This window comes from Tenrec ecaudatus, chromosome 2 (genome assembly GCF_050624435.1).
Source record: "Tenrec ecaudatus isolate mTenEca1 chromosome 2, mTenEca1.hap1, whole genome shotgun sequence".
Taxonomy (NCBI): domain Eukaryota; kingdom Metazoa; phylum Chordata; class Mammalia; order Afrosoricida; family Tenrecidae; genus Tenrec; species Tenrec ecaudatus.
This window is the reverse complement of record NC_134531.1, coordinates 78,388,861-78,408,777: the sequence shown is the minus strand read 5'-3', so window position 1 is coordinate 78,408,777 and position 19,917 is coordinate 78,388,861. Positions and strand designations below refer to the sequence as shown.

Below are 19,917 nucleotides of genomic sequence, written 5' to 3'. Positions count from 1 at the left end.
AGTTCCAGGAGCCATGGAAAACAGACCTGGTGTCTGCTTCCACATGATTATAGCCATTGGAAACCCCAACAGAGTCTAGTTATACTCTGAGACTCAGGAGGTGGTCATGAATTAGGGTTCTTTACCAAGACAAGGTGTCCATAGTTTGCTAAGCAACTTCTCAGAAAGTATCTCACGGGAGCTACATCCAATCTCATCAAACGGAGAAATGGACCCTCTGAGCTGTGAAGACGCCACTAAAGATCTTATGAGGAATGAGCGGCTGCTATCTCATTCTTGGTCCTTCCGAAGTAGCATGGCGTTTTATGTCCCCAGATATGTATGGCGATGTTTTCCTTGGCTCTTTAAGGCATTAGGGAGCCAGGAGGACAGTGAAGGGCAGGGTCCCATTCTTACTCTTTGTCTACCCCAGGGCAGATGAATAGAGCTGGAACAGAAATGGGTGAGAGGCAGAAGTGGCTCCATTCAGCAGAGGCCCCCTTACTCACCAGGAGGACAGGGAGCTGCAAAGAAGGTCCCACTCTCCAGGAGACCTATGTTAGTTCCCAGGACCTTCGGCATCAAAATTCCACACGCCAGAAGGTTTTGAGCAACAGAAACTGACTGTCCCATGTTTCTGGAGACTAGTTGTCTATGCTGTAGAACCCTGGTGGTGTAGTGGTTACGGAACGGGCTGTGATCCACGAGGTCAGCAGGTCCTAAACCACCAGCAGCTCCATGGGAGAAAGACTGGGCTTTCTACTCCCGTAAACAGTTACCGTCTCAGACACCCACAGGGGGTCGCTATGAGTCAGCATTGCCTGCGTGGCTGTGAGCTTTTGAGTAGCCTACATTCAAGGTGTGGGCCAAGCCATGTTCTCTCTATGGATTCCAGAGGAAGATCCTTTCTTGTTTCTCCTGGATTCCGTGACTTGCAGAGACAGCTTCACGTGGCCACCATCCTCCTCTCTTTCTCTGTGTCTCCTACCTTCTTTATAAGGACCCCTCTCCCACATGACTCAGTGCCCCTTACTCTGGTATGGTGTTCTGTAGACCGCTCTTTACATCTTCAAAAAGCACATTTCCAAATGGTGTAGAATATACTAGTGAGAAAAGGAAAACATATAGGTATCAGAAAGCTTATCAGCCTAAATGAATGGGATGTTCACTTAAACAGATTAAAAACATAAATGACTGAATTGTGCACATAAATGACTGAATTGTGCTTACCCAATAAATGAGGTGAAAGACTAGGCCAAAAAAGATAATGGTCATGCACTAAGGCAAACCCATCACTTGAAGAGCTAAGCTATGTTGCAGAAACCAAAGAAAATATGAAAGTAGCAAACATACGTCATCCTTAAATTGCTCATTACTGGACAATCTTGACAGCAAGAGATTTGAACCAAAGGCCAATGATTTCAAAGTCCACAATGTTGGACAGCTGTCGCCTGTTGCTTCTCACCCTAGGGTGAGTCCACTTTAAGTCCAAAGGAGTCATTCAGTTTCTTTAATATGCAACAAGTGCTCAAGGTAAAGTCCAGTTCATTTACAGGGGTTTCCAAATGAGATCATCTGATGTGGCGGATGATGAGTGACGTGCAGTTTTTAAATCATTAAAAAGACTTCCAGCCTTTTCTTGCACTAAAGCAAAACTAAATAAAGACTGTACATACCTGTTCTGACTGATCTACAGATTCTTAAAGACACAGTTAGGAATCACATAAAAGGAGCATAGTGTAGTAAAAAGAATGGGCGTGTAATCAAATGGACTTCTGATCTAGTCCTTGCTCCGGCTGTGGGAACTTTGGAACCTAACCACCTTTCTGTCTCGGGTGCCTGGCCAGTAGCTCAGGGTACGACTGCTTCCCTGTAAGAGATATGATGAGATGACACACGCAGTGCAGCTCAGCACACAATCATGATGAGTAGGAGTGCAACACCCACATCGATAAGAGCAGGAAAGGGTCTGCCACGTGGTGCAATGCTGAAAAAGTCATTAGGAATAATAAATACTAGTGTCTGGTTTTGTTTTTAAGGGGAGGATTCTGCCCCTAGGAGCTATACAAAAGAAAAATTCTGCAGAATATGATAGGTTTCATAATAAAATGGCAGCTTCCTGAGAATAAGGAGCATGAATGATAAACCAGAAAGTTTGCTCATTCGTTCATTCAGCAAATATTTCTTGAGCATGTGTGTTAGTCCTGGTTGACTAGAGAAACAAATCTAGGGCCATTCATATGTGTGTGAGTTTTATAGCCAAGAGTAATTATGTATTAAGAAAACATCCAGGCCCGGTCCAGATCAAATCCATAAGTTGGATATTAGCCCATAAGTCTGATATTAGCCCATATGTCTGATACTAGTTCATAAATTCTTCTCCAGGCTCACACAGCACATACAATGACTCTGAAAGCAGGAAGATGACAGGCCAGTGGGTGAAATGTTGTGGAAGCAGCTCAGTGCTGGCACGGCTCTCCATGTGGCTCCTCCAGCTCCAGGGTTCTGGCTGACATCAGTAGAGCTTGGCTTCCTGTGGCTTGTTAACAGAATTTGAAGCAGAGAAAGTGTGTGTCCCACCGCCAGGGAGGAAGAGAGGAGGTCCCAGAATCCGCAGGAGAAGGCCATGCCCACACAGAGGCATCATTGGCTATAACCTGATTGACAGGCTAGACTCCACCCCTTTGTGTAAGTTGACAGAAGCGTATATAACTGCCACAGCACCCATGTTTAGGAATTAATGTTAGAAGAGGGAGGGGGGAAATCACAATCCCTGACCAAGGGGAGCTTAGTGTCTAGTAGGTCACATGATGAAAGTCTACCAACAAACATAAAATACTAGCTGCGAAAGGAAGGCAGTTAGGAGAGCTTATTGTCATCGTGGGTGTTAGTGATAGAAGTGAAAGTAGGCTTCCCAGAGGAAGAGATGACTGGAATGAGCCAGGAAGAATAGGGAAATGATGGGAAAGAGTGGAGGGATGGCCAGGGGGGTTGCTACACATGTACGAATGCCTTGATGTTGAAGAGAACACTTGGTTTGGGGAAACTGGAAGAAACAGACCAATGAGACTGGAGCACATGGGGAGACAGTGTATTGGGGGATGGGAGTGAGGTTGGGGAGTGGGTGTGAGTGAGACTGGAGGGGACTTGAAAGGGAGGCAGAGGCCAGACCAGAGAGGAAGGGCTTGGAGATCATGGGAAGAACTTGGGACTCTGTGCCAGCACAATGGTAAACTGCCAACCATGTTGTGTTCAGGGGACTAAAATGACCAATGAAGAAATAAGAAGCAATGAAAAAGTCCATCGACTAAAAATCCCAATGGGAAATGGAATGAAAGGGCCCTGTGAAGCCCCCCCTTCTTTGCTCCCCTCTGTGTGGCTGGGCAGAGCGGCCCAGTTCCCGGCAGCAGCTGGGTGCATCTGGTGTGGCAGTCCTGCAAGCTCAGCTCTGCCTCCCACAGCACAACCAGGACGGGCCCCTGAAGGGTACCTCCTCCCCCGCCTCGCCAGCAATGGCAGGTGAGGTTGAAGCCTAGCTGGTGATTCACTTGATGATGCAGGAAGCATAATTGAATACATTTACTTCTTTGTAGTCAGGGTAAATGATTTCTCCATTGTTGAGAGTCTAAACCAATTTGTCAGTAAATGAAGCAGATATGATTCAAAAGAAGCAGCAGGACACAGAGAAACGCAACATTGTTGTGTCTTTTCTGTTCCTGATTGCATTCATTACTAAACAGCCCCCCAACGCCCCCCCCCGAAAGTTCTCCTTAGGATGTGCATAGTACAACAAACATGTTTCAGATTCTCAGGGTCTGGGACTCTTTATACCTAGGACTCTTTCCTTATTAGCAACCCAAATGACGTCTAATGGGCATGAAACAAAGGTGGTTACTACTCTTATGTGACGCTACGTCCACTCCAGCTCCTAGGACCCCCAGGTCAGCAGAAGGACACACTCACAGTCATTGCTGTCTTTGAGCTGATTGTTTCAGACACGTGAGTGAATGCTTTTCATTGAGCCTTTTCTTTACAGAGAGGATGCTTATCTCAGGAACTGGCCCTTCCTGAACGTGTCCAAGAGACGTGAGATGAAGTCGTACCGTCCTTGCTTCTAGGGAGCACGCTGCCCGCTTCTTCCAAGATAGATTTGTTCATTCATCCTTCAGTCAAGGATATATTCAATATTCATTGCCAACAGCATAATTCAAAAGCATTCGTTTCCCTCTGGTCTGCCTTATTCATCGTTCAGCATTCACATGTGTATGAGTCGGTTGAAAATACCACGGCTTGAGTCAAGTGCACCTTAGTTTTCAACGTGACATCTTTGCTTGTTACCACTTTGCAGCAGATTGGCCCAGTGGAATGTGTCCTTTGATTTCTTGACCACTGCTTGCCTGGGCATTGGTTGTGGATTCAAGTCAAACGAAGTCCTTGACAACTCCACTGTTGTTCTGCTTATGATGACCAAGAGGCACAGGTTTGAACAGAGCGAGGGGATAGTTCGTGGTTTAAAATTAGGAAAGGAGTTTGTGAGGGTGGTGCCCTCTCACCATACTTGTCCTGAGAAGCTACACTTTATGAAGAAGAACACAACATCAAGACTGGAGGAAGTCTCATAACCGCCTCCGAGAAGCAGATGGCACAGCCTTGCTTGCTGAAAGCCAAAAAGACAAGAAGCACTGACTGATAAAGATCAAAGACTGCAGCCTTCAGTGTGAATTCCACCTCAACGTAAAGAAACCAGAAATCTTCCCAAGTGGACCAATAAGCAACGTCCTGATAAATGAGGAATGCAGTAAATGGCCTACATTTAAGGGTACAATTGATGAGTTTTGATACATATATGCATCCATGAAACCATCAAAACGCACACACACACACACACACACACACAGTGCATCTGTTAACCCCAGAAGCTTCTTCATGGTCCCACTTGATCTGTCTTTCTTCCACCCCAAACAACTCAAGTTTAACTATGTTCATTCTTTCCGTCAAAATAGGGAGGGAGGGCACCTTTTAGATCATTTGGGATAAACCAATTGTCATCAAGTTCATTCGAACTCATGACCACTCCCTCTGTGCCAGGTTACATCTGTCTGCTCTCCATAGATTTTCCAGTAGCTGGTTTTGCAGAAGTAGGGCATCAGGCCTTCTGGGGGGACTCACATCCCCCACCTTGTACTGGCGGCTGAGTGTATAAATCTTTTGCATCCACCATGAAGTCTGTGGGTTGGAATACAATCACTTAAAGACTCTTTTGTATAATTAACTATGAAGATCCGCCATTCAGATGAAAATCTCCCATTAGAACCAGTTGCATGTGCTTCCTCGGTGGTTGGAAATCTTTGGGAATAATTTCTCTCTTATTGAAAATCCCGTGACTTGAGTGCTGCTGGGAAGGAAATGCCCTGCGGAGGTGTTCTGTGGTTAATGCCTTCATGATGTCTCTACCCCACCTTTCAGATCCCCACTGTGATGAAGAGGAAGGAAGGGTCTCCACGAGAGCCACTTCAGTTCAGAGCATTGAACTAGTGCTCCCGCCTCACGCAAATCATCATGGAAATACATTTGGTGGCCAGATTATGGCTTGGATGGAGACGGTGGCGACTATTTCTGCAAGGTTCTCAGCTTTTACCTTTGGCATGTGATTTGGGGACCCTTGGGTAGTAGAAACCAACAAACAAAAAGCCCCAGATCCAGTGACTGGGTTAGTCCTGGAGACAAAGGACTGGGGAAGCGTGGGCTTTGGTCAGAATGAGAAAACTAGGTATCATTTACCTGTTTATCTGAGGATGCATTAATCTTTTTGTTTGCAGGCAAATGTTCAGTTTTGAGTTTTAAAAAATTAAAAACAAAGGGACAGTTCTAGTGCTTTATTCTGAACTACTTATCTCCCAACATGACATTCTATAGATGGTAGTGAAGTGACAAGTCAGAGGCAAAATAGACATAGAAGCCAGCCTGCACACGGCAGAGTCAATCTCCTTTCCAGTCCTTGTAAAGCCAATGTATAATTAGATCAGCCCTCTGAAGTTATTGGTTGGGATCCGTATGGCCAAAGGCTTACTTGAAAAGTAAGAGGAAGGAGAAAGAGATGAGCTTTCAAATGAATATGTTTAAGTTCTTCCCAAATATCAGGAAGGTTATTTTATCTGTAATGGACTCATGTAGGTAAATGTGCGGCTTTTAGGAACATCAAGTACTCTGAACATGCATTTGAACAGGCTCTGCCCTCTGATGGCTTTTTATAACAACTAAAAATTATTAGTGTTTTCTCTTCTCCCAGTTAAAGGAATTTCAATATTAGCATGTCTATAGCTATAACTATAGTTAGAAACCTGTATTTATCCTTCCTATGAAATGTGCACAAATAAGGGAGCTTGTTTTTAAAATGAGATTGTCATTCTCAATAACAATAAAGCACTTGAACATGTTCTACTGTAAAGGCTTATAGTGGGTTGTGGCTGGCTGAATCTGTTCAGCGAATGTTGACAATTCTTTAGAATAATCAAATGACTACGGTGGGAATCTAAAACGTAGAAAATGATGATGCAAGTCATTTTCTTAGATTAAATATTCTTTATAGCTATTTCAAAATTTCAATACACACGCGAGTTGTAAAAATCTATATCCCTTAGGCTGTCGGCTTTCCGGCTTTGTGCAGCAAGCAATGGGGGAATTTTTCTGTGGGGAAAAATCCAGTCATCTGAGAAGTGGGGAAATTCAGTGTGAGTGGGACCAGCCGGCAGTTACCTTCACGTGCGCCTCCCTCGCACCCACAACGCCCTTCCAGACCCTGCGCTCGTGGCCTCGGGGAATGAATGTGGCCCTCGAGGGGGACCGCAGACACGGTGTGTGGGGCGGGGGGACTTCGTGGGGAACAAGAGCCGAGTCGGATTGTGCCACAGGAAAAGTGGAAAGACTCCGCTGCCGGGAGAATGGCTGTTTTCCCCAAATATTTCCCGGGGGTGTCAGGAAGCACCCTCAGGACAATCCAGTTCATATTTTTGTTTGCACTCTTGAATGAAAATCAAACTCCCTGCCGTGGGTCAGTGCCGACTCCAAGCCGGCCCTGCGGGCCAGGGTAGACTGGCCGCACTGCGGTCGAAGCCGCCTTTCTCCTTTGGAATCCAGCCGGGTTATTTAGAGAGCACCCCCGGCGCTGGTCACTGCATCCCTTCAAGACGTCATCAGTTCACCAACAAACCCGCCCTCTTTCCCTTTGTGTGTTTCCTCAGCCGCCTCTGTGGGAGATACTCGCTTCTGAAGTCGGTGGACATGTTTAAGTTCCGGGGTCCTTCCACAGTGGGAGACCGGCTCGTCTTCAATGCCATTGTCAACAACACGTTCCAGACCTGGTAGAGTGCCTGCGGGCCCTTGGGTGGGCCTTACTGGTTTATGTCCTCGGGCTGCTGGGCAATTTGAAACCCAGAGCCCCTCCGCAGGGGAGACCAGGAGTCTCCTCTCCAAAGCATTTACGGTCCCAGAAACCCACAGGGGCGGTTCTAGTAGATTCTGTTCCGGAGCCTCTGAGAATCAGAGCGCTTCCACGGATTCCAACCTAGAGACAACCGTAAGTGAGGGCAGAACTGCTCCAGAGAGTTTTTAAGTCCGTGACCTTTCTGACTCAGAACATAAGGTCAGTCTTCCAAGTCCCTCTGGGTGGGTTTGAACTGCAAGCCTTTGGGCTGGGAGTCAAAGACTTAGCCATTTGTGCCTCCCAGGACCTTGCTACCCCCAAACCCAGGGCCATCCAGTCAGGGGTTCCCAGGTCTGTGCATATTTGTGGGAGCAGCGGGCCTCATCTTGCTCCTGCCGAGTGGCTGGTAGGCTTGAACCACCATCTTTGCAGTCAGCAGTCAGCTGCACCATGAGGGCCTTTGTGGTGGTTGTTGGGTGCAGTGGAGCTGGCTCAGACCCAGGACGACCCTGTGCACACAGAAGGAAGCATTGCACACGCCTGAGCCGTTCTCACAATTGTTCCTGTGTCTGAGTGTCAATGCAGCCTCCACTTTACCAAACATGATGTTCTTCACCAGGGACTAAACTCCCCCGAGAATATGTCCAAAGTCTGTAAGAAAGCGTGCCAGCCTTGCCTCTCAGCAGCACACTGGCCTTATTTCTTCCCAGGCAGATTGGATTGTCCTTTGAGCAGTCCATGGTGCTTTCAGGATTCTTCTCCAGCACAATTCAAATGCATCTATTCTTCTTCGGCTTCCTTATGTATTCAATGTCCAACTTTCACATGCAGGTGAAGCCACGGAGAGCGCCATGGCTTGGGTCTGGCGCACCTTCATCCTCAATATAACATCCCTGTTCTCAGTCCTCTAAAGAGGATTGTGCAGCAGATTTGCCTAAGGCAATAAATAGTAAGAATTCCTTAAACTCACCAAAACCAAACTCACTGTTGATGCGACTCGGACCTCTGGGATTTCTGAGGCGCTAAATCTTCTGGGAGCAGAAAGCCTCATCTTTCTTCTGTGGCATGGCTGGTGGATTTGACCTGCCACTCTTGTCGTTAGCAGCCCAGTGCATCATCCACTATGCCACCAGAGCTCCTAGAAACTCCTTATTAATGAAAATTTGTGTATAAGTACATTTTAATTTTTGTTTTAATCCAGGGTTGAGTATAGGGACTGCTCAGTAACCAAAGGCCTACCGCCCCCATGCCCAAACAAACAAGCAAACTGCACCTAACTTGTATTTCCTTCTTCTGCTTAGGATCTACTCAGGTAAATTGTAAGAGTTGGCTTTTTCTCTCATAATGAGTGGAACTACAGGGTTTTTATTACCCAAGGCACCCAGTTCGTGCTTATCCTACTGATGTAATATAGCTGTAAATTAATAAAGCCGTTCTGGTGGCACAAAGAATCCCAGTGGTGCAATGGTAAAGTGCTTAATGCTAACCCAAAGGCCAGTGGTTCAAACCTACCAGCCACTCTGCTTCCTTGTAACCCCCTAGGGCAACTCTACTCTGTCGTATGGAGTCACTAAAAGTCAGAATTAACTCTGTCTCAGAGGTTGCTTGTTTGCACTTGGCTGATAAACGAAAGTTTCAAACCCACCCAACAGCTGCTCCAGACCAAGACCTGGTTGGTGCTATGAGGCCGTTTGACTCTATGTCATGGGGCTGCTATAAAGTGGGATCCACTTTGCAGGACTTAACAATAACATAAGCTAATTTATTAATTCACAAAAATGGATACATATCAGCTTATGATTATAACTGTCCTTTGGACTGCCTGGTCAACACTGCGAAATGCAAGCCAACTCACACTGGCCTACATTGACCACTAGGAAATGCAAGCTACTTGCTATTTATTTCAATAATGGTTGTTACTCAATGGAATACATTGTTTCTTTTCTATGTGGGTGTCAAAGAGACTATCTATAGCCTTATCTAAGTTCAGTGTTTGATTATTTTTGATGAAAAACTACTATTTTCAATGAAGAAAACTTTCCTCCCACTCTATCACCCTACATACCAACATATGTTCATGAATGTATATAAAGTCCCAAGTGACCTTACAAGTGACCTTGTAAGAGGAAAAACCAACCAACCAAATAAACAACAGCAAAATCCCAACTCACTGCCATCGAGTGGGTTCCAACTCACAGCCACCCTATCAAAGGGAATAGAATGGCTCCTGAGGGTTTCGGAGATGGTAAATCTTTAAGCGATTTATTCTCCCAAGGACCTACTGATGAGTTTGAACCCCTAACCTTTCCGTTAGAGACCCAGTGCTTAGCCCACAGAACCACCAGGGCTCCTTTGCAAATGGGAACTAAAGTAAAAATGCTCCTAAGATTTGCACAAACAAAAGCACTGACATGACAAAATGGGTGTTAATAATGACATAAATCTGAAGTCTACAGTGCTGGCCCCCATCAGAGCCAAACTGACCCCTTACCCTAGAAGTATGTGCTACAGAGGACGCATTAAACCTACAGATTGGGGAGAGGGGCTGGCGTGCCATTCCCACACAGAAGCAAACCAAGAAGGAAAAAGAGAGAAGGAGGGACTAGACCCCATACTGGCACACCAAGCTCTGAGGATGATGTCACAGAGAGCATTGTAGGGCTAACAACAGCTCAAGAAATGATGTCCCTTCACTGGAGCATACCACAACAGAAGATAATACTGGGGACACGTGACGGGGAATGAGTCCAGTGTGACCCTTCCCACAGTGGATTGAACGAGGAAGGGAACAAAGCAGAGCCACAAAGCCCTTGAGGAGTCCCCCAAATAGACTTTGGGCTAGGAGGGCCAGTTACCGGCACACGCCAGGACCTATGCAGAGATAGTCATAAAGATCATTGGACAAACCGGGAATTATGTATGCTTCTTTATTTGTTTGTTTTTGCTTTTTAGTCAATCTTTTGTTTTCTCAATTACTGTTGTTTTGCCTACCTATATAAGATAGGCAAGCCTGGGGAGAAAGCAACGGGACCAATGGTTCCAGAGGGACTTGGGGGGGTGGAGGAGGCAGGGGAAAGGGAGTGATGAGCAAACAACACCATAGACAGGGGAACAACTAGGGAATTAAAATCAATAGCAAGAAGGATGTAGAGATCCTGGGGCTACTGGAGCAACAGCAATCTAACTGAGAAGAATTATTAAGAGACAGAAGAAGGGTGTGTGTGATGGTGGGACAAGAAGAAGGTACAAGGAAACAGAGAAAAGATCTAGGAAGCAAAGCTATGCATAGAGGTATAAACATAGTTGGGTAAATATGTAAATATATTAATTAATAAAAATAGAGGTATTGGGCTATGTACATATATTTATATGGCAATACACTGAAGAATTGGATGGACTTTGGGCCTCTGCTCAAGCCCTCCCTCATTGCAAGAACACTTTGCTCTAACAACCGGGCATTCTGTGATGCTCATCCTCCTGACATGATCACTTAAGACAAAATTGATGTACAAGCAAGTGTGGTGAAGAAGACTGATGGTGCCTGGCTATCAAAAGATTTAGTGTATGGAGTCTTAAAGGCTTGAAGTTAAACAAGTGGTCATCTAACAGAAAAGCAACAAGCCCACATGGAAGAAGCACTCCAGCCTGTACGATCATGAGGTATTGACAGGATCAGGTAACAGGCATCAAAAGACCCAAAACAAAACCAAACCACATTGTTGAGTATGAGGGGACTCAGAGCAGAGACCCAAAACCCATCTGTACATAATAGGACATCCCCTTACACAAGGGTCACAGGAAGGGATGAGTCAACCAGAGCATAGTATAGCACTGATGAAACACATAATCTTCCTCTGGTTATTTGAAGCTTCCTCACCAACACCCCACCACCACCACCCACACTCTCATGACCCCAGTCTTGTCTTTCAGTTCTGGCTAGACTGGAGCTCACAACACACAGAATCCAGGTCAGCTAAACCCCTCAGGAACAAAAATAGGAGCAGCTATACCAGAAGGGTAGGGGGAAGGTTGGGGAGGAGGGGAGGAAGGGGGATCGCAATGCTTGACTCATAATCCTCCCTCCCCCACTGAGGGGTATGGACAGCAGAAACATGGGTGAAGGGAGACAGCGGTCAGTATATGAAAATAATAATCATTTATAATTTATCAAGGGTCACAAAAGTGGGAGGGAGGAAAAAAAAGAGATGTTGATACCAAGGACTCAAATAGAAAGTCTTTAGAAAATAATGATGGCAACATATGTACATATATGCTCGATACCGTTGATGTGTGGATTGTTGTAAGAGCTGTAAGAACCCCCAATAAAATGATCTTTAAAATAATAATAATTGAATAAATTTTCAGACAAGGAGCAAAGCCCCTGGTCTCACCCTCTAGGTTACTGTGAGGTGGTGGTGCCGGGGAGCAGGGAGGCATAAGCGTGGCCCAGTTCTCTCCGCCCACCCCCAGTGTGCTCTTCTTGCAGTGTTGAAGTTGGAGTGAGGGTGGAGGCATTCAACTGTCAGGAATGGACTAAAGGTCGGGGCAGGCACATCAACAGTGCTTTTCTTATTTACAACGCCATTGATGAGAAAGAAGAGCTTGTCACGTTCCCCAGGATCAAATCGATCTCAAAGGTCAGTTCTTATCACACGAGGCGCAATAATCAGACCACTGAATCTGGGGAAAGCTGTGGCTGCTGCTTCCTAGAATCTTCCTGGAATCTTCCTGGAATCTTCCTGGAATCGCCTCCAATCATCAACAACCTCTATCGCTACTGCCCTTTGATTTGCTTTCCTGCATCATAAAGTGAATGATTTTTCTCTCTTTTCCCCCACATGGGTCCTTTGTTGAGACTGCGGGGAGCCGCGACCTCACATCGTCGACTTGGCCGTGTCCTCCTGTCGGTGGCATGTCGTCTTCTGCGTCCCATTGGACTCGCACTCCCTCACACCCTGTACTGCTGCACGCTCATCTGGGCGCTATAGCTTTCCCTCGGGGTGGGAACGTGTCAGTGGCCTCTCTCCGCTTTACTAAAAGTGAGATGGCTGCGTGCTGCTGGAAACAGAAAGGACACTACCCTGCACTCTGAAAGGGGAACTAAAGCGGTGTCACGGCTGCAGTTCTGTCCGTCTAGCTGCCTCGTGGGTTCGGCTCAGCTGTGATGGCTAAGGAGTTTGTGTAGAGACAAAGCATCCCAATCAGACCTTTTAACCGACTGAAGAGAACATTAAAATGCAAGAAATATATTTTTCACTTTATTTCCCACTAAAGGATGATTTTAGACGGTACCGCGGAGCCATTGCACGCAGGAGAATTCGCCTCGGCAGGTAAGGACTATGCGGGTAATGCCCAGCTGGAAACGGGCTTCATCCCTGACAACGCCGTGGGAGTTGGCTCTAATGTCAGTCAGATACTTCTGTTACTTACGTGTTTTTTAGTTTTCATGAGTGTTGCTTTTATTAATAGTGTCTTGATAAATCCAATCGTTATTTGTTGGAGGGGGTGTTGAGATACATTATGTGTAAACTTACAGATACACTTGAATAATACATACATCCAAAAATACAAATCATAAAAATGTACTTCAATGTTGAAGGAGAATTGGACAATGTCAGTGTTTTGTCAGTTTGGGTTAAAACTCTGCTTGGGCCAGGTTCGCATCATGTGCATTATCCCTGGGAATGGCGGTGGCGTGTCCATTCAGAAAGGTACAGTCAGAGTTGTCTGTGTGGGCCTTCTCTTTTGACCCCACACAGTTTTTGGCAACATCTCAGTGTTTCCTGGATCTGCTCCTGCCTGGATGTTAGCAAACAGCCCACATTGCAACCTGAGACTCAGGCGGCTGAAGCAATGAAAACAAAACCTTCAGCTCATCCTTTTGCTGTAACGTTTTGGGACAATTTCTCTCTTCTTCCCCATTCTTTCATTCTTCTGCATTTCCCCCTCTTCAAACTCCACTAAAGCCTGATCTGTCAGTTCTCCTTGTTTGTGATCTTTGTGGTGTCTGACCTTGATGACATCAAGTTCAACTTCAGTGTTCTTGCCATATGGGTGCTTTTTCTAATGACCTCTTTCATCGTATCATCTCGATAAAATGCTTGGAGCATGTTCGTATAACTTAGCTTCCCCCCACACTCAAATCTCTTATAAGCATTTCCCCATAACTTTCTCCCAGAAAGGTACAATGTACTGTGTACACTGAACAATGGTATAATTCTTTCAGAAATTCCAAAGTGCTACCGTACCTCCGTCTGTTGCAGCTATGGCCAGAACAAATGTAGTCTGTAGATGGGATGCCTTGATATTGGTGATTGTACCTTGATCCACAGGCTGAATCACAACTGCTGTATCCCAAGATGGACACACCACTCTTCCATATGGATTCAGATCTCTGAGTGAGGAGGGCACCCCGGGACATAATCAAGCAGCAGCTGGAAAGAATGCTCATTTCCAGCACAGTTCTGGGCTGAAAAAACCCAGTATGCACTACAGTGTTGTAGGCATCATATATTATTAATGATAAAATATTTTTAAAAAGAAGAAGACTGTCATATGCGCAGTTCAGCATAACTCAGAAGAGGCTCTTAAATGGGGACTAGTCAGAATCGACTTGATGACAGTGAGCTTGGCTTTCTGGTGACCCGTGAAGTATTAGGATTTTATGGGATTGTCTGTTATCTGGCATATTGAAAAACAAAGGGTTCTGTCTGGTCTCTATTGTCACACATGGACAATAAGACATTCTCGGAGGCTGTGACAGTAATTCTTCTTGAAAAGCAAAAGCATCTTTTTAATACTACTGGTTTCAGTTCAACAAAGCACCAGGGTTATATTTGGGTGTCACATGCAAAGACAAAAAACTCTTATTTAACATTCACATTTCTTTTCCAGAAAATATGTTACTTCCCACAAAGAGGAGAGCCCACTTTGTGTACACTGGGATGTCAGCAACCAGGTGACACTTTTATGACTTTGAGTTCTTCATGTGAAAGTCGCATTTCTTAATTTGAAAAAAAAAAGCTAATACCTCCTTGTTTCAATGAGTCAGATTATGTCTACACAGCTTAGCTTAAAAGCTGAATGGGACCCGCCATTCACTTCAAAATGAAACAAAGCCAGACTCTCAGTAACTGGATATTAACCAGCCACTTCACTGCCTTTTAAAGTTATAGCTACTGTTCCCGAACTGCAAACATAGGATCCCTGCCATCAAATGTTCATATTGACAACTGATGGCTTTTCAGAATTTGTGCTGAGAATCATGCTCACAAGCTGGTATTTTTTACAGGACAAGGTATCGGTCATCTTAAAGTTTTAGACCATGAAACTTAAAAAGGAAAGCTAAGTTTTCTTAATACATGTGGATTATAACTCATACCAAAGGATAATCTGTCTTTTTTCAGGACACCAAAGAAAATGATAGTGTATAGGAAATGTTCTAGCTAACAGGACTTTTGTAACTAGAGTTTAGTAGTCAGCTCAGTATTGTCGATGCGATTCAATGTAGATGGTCTCTAAAAGTGTCCATTTTCTTAGCAGAAAATATTTAATTGTGTCGCTGTGCATTAAGCACACCACTTTCAAAAGAAATTGTGTTTCAGGTGGCCCTGAGCGATGACAATGTGGAAGCTCTCAGGAAGCTGGCAGCCAAGACTGGCTGGGTGGTCACCAGTGCTGTGGAAAAGGTAAGGGCTGTCCTCGCGTCGGATACAACCCTCTGTCCCTCACACGTGGAAGGGTGGCGGCGGTGATGGTGGCCGTGGATGTGCTGCTTCCTCTGCTGTTGTTTATTTTATTTTAAAATCATTGGAGAAAACTATTTCTAGGAGTAAAGCATTCGTTTGGCCTTGTCTGTTCCTCCAGGCTGGCTGAATCAGGCCTTTTCAACATACCAGGCATGCTGCTCCCCTGGCTCGTAGGCCTCATTTCACAACTCTCCATTTCTCTCCATCTACCAAGATTTCAGGACTCAGGGCACAGGCTTCCCTCCGTGAGGAAACTTCGCCTCTAGGCTCTTAAACAATTGTTGCTTTAAAATGAATTTGTCGTGGTGCAAACACGATGCACTTGGCTACTAACTGAAAGGTTGGTGGTTCAAATCCCCACCGTGGTGCCTTGGAAGAAAGACCTGGGGATCCACTGAGTGATCACCACCTTTGCAAGCTCAGGGACACAGTTCTCCTCGGACATACAAGCTGCCTGGAGGCCTGATTTATTTGAAGGTCACTGGATTAGAGTTTTTCCGTCTTAAAAATCTTTTATCTGTGACATTTCTCCTATGGCTACCTTGAGTTGATACTTAACTTTCTATACATAATATTCTTCCCCTAATGAGATTATAAAGTTCTCATAAATATAAACCACCCGTGTAGGCTGGATTGTGTAGAGAAACAAACCAGTGATTCTCATCTCTAAACCAGTAATACTCACCTATCAACCAGTGATGCTCATCTATATACAAGAAAGAACTTTATATCAAAAAATAGAATGTAAATGTTTAGAAAATAATGATGGCAACATATGTACAAATATGCTTGATACAATTGTACCGATTGTTATAAGAGCTGTAAAAGCCCCAATAAAATGATCTTAAAACTAAAAAGAGTAACTTTACATGAAGAAGGCATCCCAGCCCAGACCAACTCAAGGCCATAGGTTCAATGGTAACTGGGCCCAGTTCAGACTCCTGTCACTGCAAGCTCACAATGAAAGGTGAAGCAGGAAGCAGGGACATCACAGGCCTGTGGGTACAAAGTCACGCGGGTCCAAGGTCGGTGGAAATGTGGCAGGGTGCCCACAGCTCTGAGGGTCAGGCGGCCGACAGGGGGCCACCCCTGGAGGCAGACACAGAATTTCAGCAAGCAGGAAGACAAAGGGGGCAAGAGAGACAGTTCCAAGTGTCTATTACTCCTGTAGAAAAAGCCACACCCCCAGGGAGGTGTCATCAGGCTACCAATTGACAGGTCGGGCTTTGCACCTACCTCCACACAGGTACCATCAAGTTGACATACAATCTAACGGCTTTGCTTTGATTTTGTATTGCCTTTAGCACCTTTTATAGTGTTTTTCCTGTGAGCAACAGTAATAAATATAAGTAACTTGGATTCGAATTGCTTCACAATTTAGAGAGCCTCTGAAGCGAATGCTCTCAATCACTAACTGGAAGCCTAATGAGAACTGTTTTCCTTGTTACTGGGTTCCCCTTGTCAAGAAATGGCACTCGGAGACTCTCAGGAACGCTGGTCTGATAGCCGTGCTCACATTTCAGTGTGTCCTAGTTTTCCCTCAACAATCAAGCAGCAGTTCCCAAAATTGGGTGACCATCTAGCTTGGTTTTTCTGGGGAAATTTTGCTCTACACCTGTTCTTCCATCGTAATTATCAATAGGCCTCCGTGTCCCAGGTTGAATGATAACGTGTATTATTGCTCTCTCCTGAAATCTGAAATAGAATCAGATACAACTTCGTTGATTCTTGAGGCTCTCTGTGTGCCTCCTGTTGGATTGTGGGCGTGTTTGGCTTCTCCGTCCTCACGAGCGAAGTCTGTGAGGGGCTTCCTCACCCCCTTTGGATCTAGTGACGGAGCTTCGGAGACTTGCTTTGACAACACGTTCAACATTACTGTGTTGTGTGTGTCTCTCCACTTCTCAAAGCAGATTCCTAAGGACCTTTTTATTCTCCTACAAACATAGAAAATGCTGCTTGCATCTCCACAGGCATGAGCAGCTTTAGAAAAGACCAACTCATATATGGAGTTAATTCAGCGAAGCCACATGACATATCAAAACTTCAGTTCTTCGGGAGGTAGGACCATAAGCAAATGTAAAGAACAAATGATCTATTTTCTGGGGACAATGAGAACCCTTCAATAATGAATTCTTAATATTTGCACAGATGCTTCTTAAAGAACATTGTATAATTAAGGAAATAGGCATATTAGTGCCTTTGAATTCCCTTTTCTCAGCTTTTATATAATAAAAATTGGATTCTCATCTTTTTTCAGATTGTAAGTAATAAAAATTTGGTTTTCCCTATTGGATTATCTGCCTTTTCTCTCACATTTTTTATAGTTTTTATGTGTTTTTAATTGGAAAAAATCGACTCCTGTTTTTTTCTGTTATTTTTGAATTAAATCATTCTTACAACTCTATTAAATTTCATTCTTATTTCAGGCTTCAAAATCTACACTTAGTCTCAAGATAAATGATTAAGACAAACATCTAAGACTTCTGGTAACTATAGTAAAATTGAAAAGTAATTATTTTATAATAAATTTATAATGAAGGAGTTAATAATAATAGTAACACAAGAAACAAAAGATGTAGTTTAAAAGGAGTTTATAGTTTATGTTGTAACAACCACATGTATACGTGAAACAGTTAAGACTATCTCAGTTATAAAGGAGTGAAAGATTGGAGAGTTCAAACCACAAAGATCAGCCCTTAAGCAATTCAAAATGAGAAGACTGTTCCTTAGAGAGGATGTCACAGAGCAGGGGATTTTTAAAACTTTTTATTGGGAATTAGATAAAGGTTTGCGGAAAAATTCCTTTTCCATTCAAAGTTCACAGGCATTTTGTTTCATGCCATTGCGTGCAAGTGTGCACGCTGCAGCATCACTCCTCCCAATCTTCCCTGGGTCTCCCATTTCCAGTCCTCCTTCGATCCTCCCCTTCCTGCCTTTAGAGCTTTGTCCTGGGACCAATGCTATCCTTTTGATCTGGAATGACCGATTGTTCTCAAGAGGGCCTTCTCCCTAATGCTGTTGTAAGACTGTCTCTTGCAGTGGTTCTCAACCTGCGGGTCTTGATCTCTCTGGGGGCTGAACCACCCTTGCACAGGGGTCGCCCAATTCAGAACAGTAGCACAATTACAGTGATGAAGTAGCAACAAAAATAATGTGATGGTTGGGGGGTCACCACAACATGAGGAACTGTATGAAAGGGTCATGGCATGAGGAAGGTTGAGAACCGCTGGTCTATTGGCTGAAAACGGAGCCATGGCGATGAGTTCATTTCAGGCCTGAAGGGTGACTTAGGGCCATAGATTACGGGTTCTCCTAGTCTACCTCTGACCAGTAAGCCTGGTCCACTTTATGATTTGCATTTTTTCCATATTTTTCTCCCGTTCTACCCAGGACCTTCCGATGTGGTCTGTTTCTGAGCTATCAGCAGTGGAATTTGGGTACCATCTAGTTTTTCTGTGCACACGCTCATGGAAGCTGAGGGTTACCTGGTCCATTAGTTCATTGAGCTGATTATAGCCACATGTATTTTATTTTGTTCACTTTTCTTTCCCTAGAAAGGGAGAGAACAACGGTTGTACCTTAGACGTAAGACTTCAGTTTCCATCTGCCAAAGCAGGATGTGGAACACTGGCTTTGTGGGCTATGATTATGCCAGCTGACCTTGGTGTCTCCAGAGGCTGTGATCTTAAGCTTAGCCCAGCGACTCATCTGATCAAAATTGATTGTTGTGACTAAAAGGTTTCATTGCTTTGTCTCCTGTATGCTTCATTATATTTACAGATATATGTGTAGGATGTTATTGTTGTTAGGTGCTGTCAACTGGTTCAAACTCACCGTGACCCTGGGTACAACAGAATGAGACACTGCCTGGCCGGCACTAGCCTCACAATTGTTGTGCCAGACCCATCGTTGCAGCCACTGTGTCAGCTCGTCTCATGAAGGCCTTCCTCCTTCTCACTGCCCCTCCGCTCTACCAAGCACGATGTCCTTCCCCAGAGACCGGACTCTCCTGGGAACATGTCCAAAATACGTGAGATGAGGTCTCGCCACCCTCGTTTCAGAGGAGTACTTTGTCTGTCCTTCTTCCGAGACAAGTTTGCCTGTCCTTTGGCAGTCCGGCATGCTTTCAGTGTTCTTTGCCAGCACCTCAGTTCAAACGCATGGATTTTTCTTCGATCTTCCTTTGTCCGTGTCCCACTTTCACACGCATGGCTTGGGCAGGCATACCTCTGCACTCTAAGGAGGCCTTGATGGTGCAGCACTGGGAGTGCTTCGTTCTGTTGTGCACTGGGTCCCCAGGGGGCAGAACCGACCCGATGGCCTGACAATAAAGAGGTCTTGGACAGCAGATGTACCGAATGCAACTTACCTTTTAATCTCTTGACTGCTGATTCCATGAGCATTGATTCTGGATCCAAACAAGACAGAGTCCTTGACAACTTCGATCTTTGCTCTATTTCCCATGATGTTATCCATTGGTCCAGTTGTGAGGGCTTTGATCTTCTTGACATCGAGTTGCCACCATACTGAAGGCTGCCAGCCCTGATTTTCATCAGCAAGTGCTTCAGGTCCTCCTTGTTTTTGTCAAGCAAGCTTGTGTCATCTGCATATCACAGCTTATTAATGAGCCCTCCTCCAATCCTGATCTCACAGTGTTCTTTATACAGTGCAGTTTCTATGATGATTTGCTCCACATACAGATTGAATAACTGTGGTGAGAGGATACAACCTTGACACACCCCTTTCCTGACTTTAAACCATGCAATA

The 19,917-nt window shown here is 44.8% G+C and overlaps 1 protein-coding gene across 1 annotated transcript in view; it reads left to right on the top strand.

Moving 5' to 3' along the window:
* The window catches only part of ACOT12 (acyl-CoA thioesterase 12), a 63,518-nt gene that overhangs the window by 28,334 nt on the left and 15,267 nt on the right, over positions 1–19,917 (top strand). The window contains exons 6-11 of the mRNA XM_075543066.1: positions 5,446–5,602; positions 7,221–7,340; positions 11,889–12,039; positions 12,677–12,732; positions 14,297–14,360; positions 15,007–15,090. Of these exons, the coding sequence (XP_075399181.1) occupies positions 5,446–5,602; positions 7,221–7,340; positions 11,889–12,039; positions 12,677–12,732; positions 14,297–14,360; positions 15,007–15,090 (632 nt within the window). The remainder of the gene's footprint in view (positions 1–5,445; positions 5,603–7,220; positions 7,341–11,888; positions 12,040–12,676; positions 12,733–14,296; positions 14,361–15,006; positions 15,091–19,917) is intronic.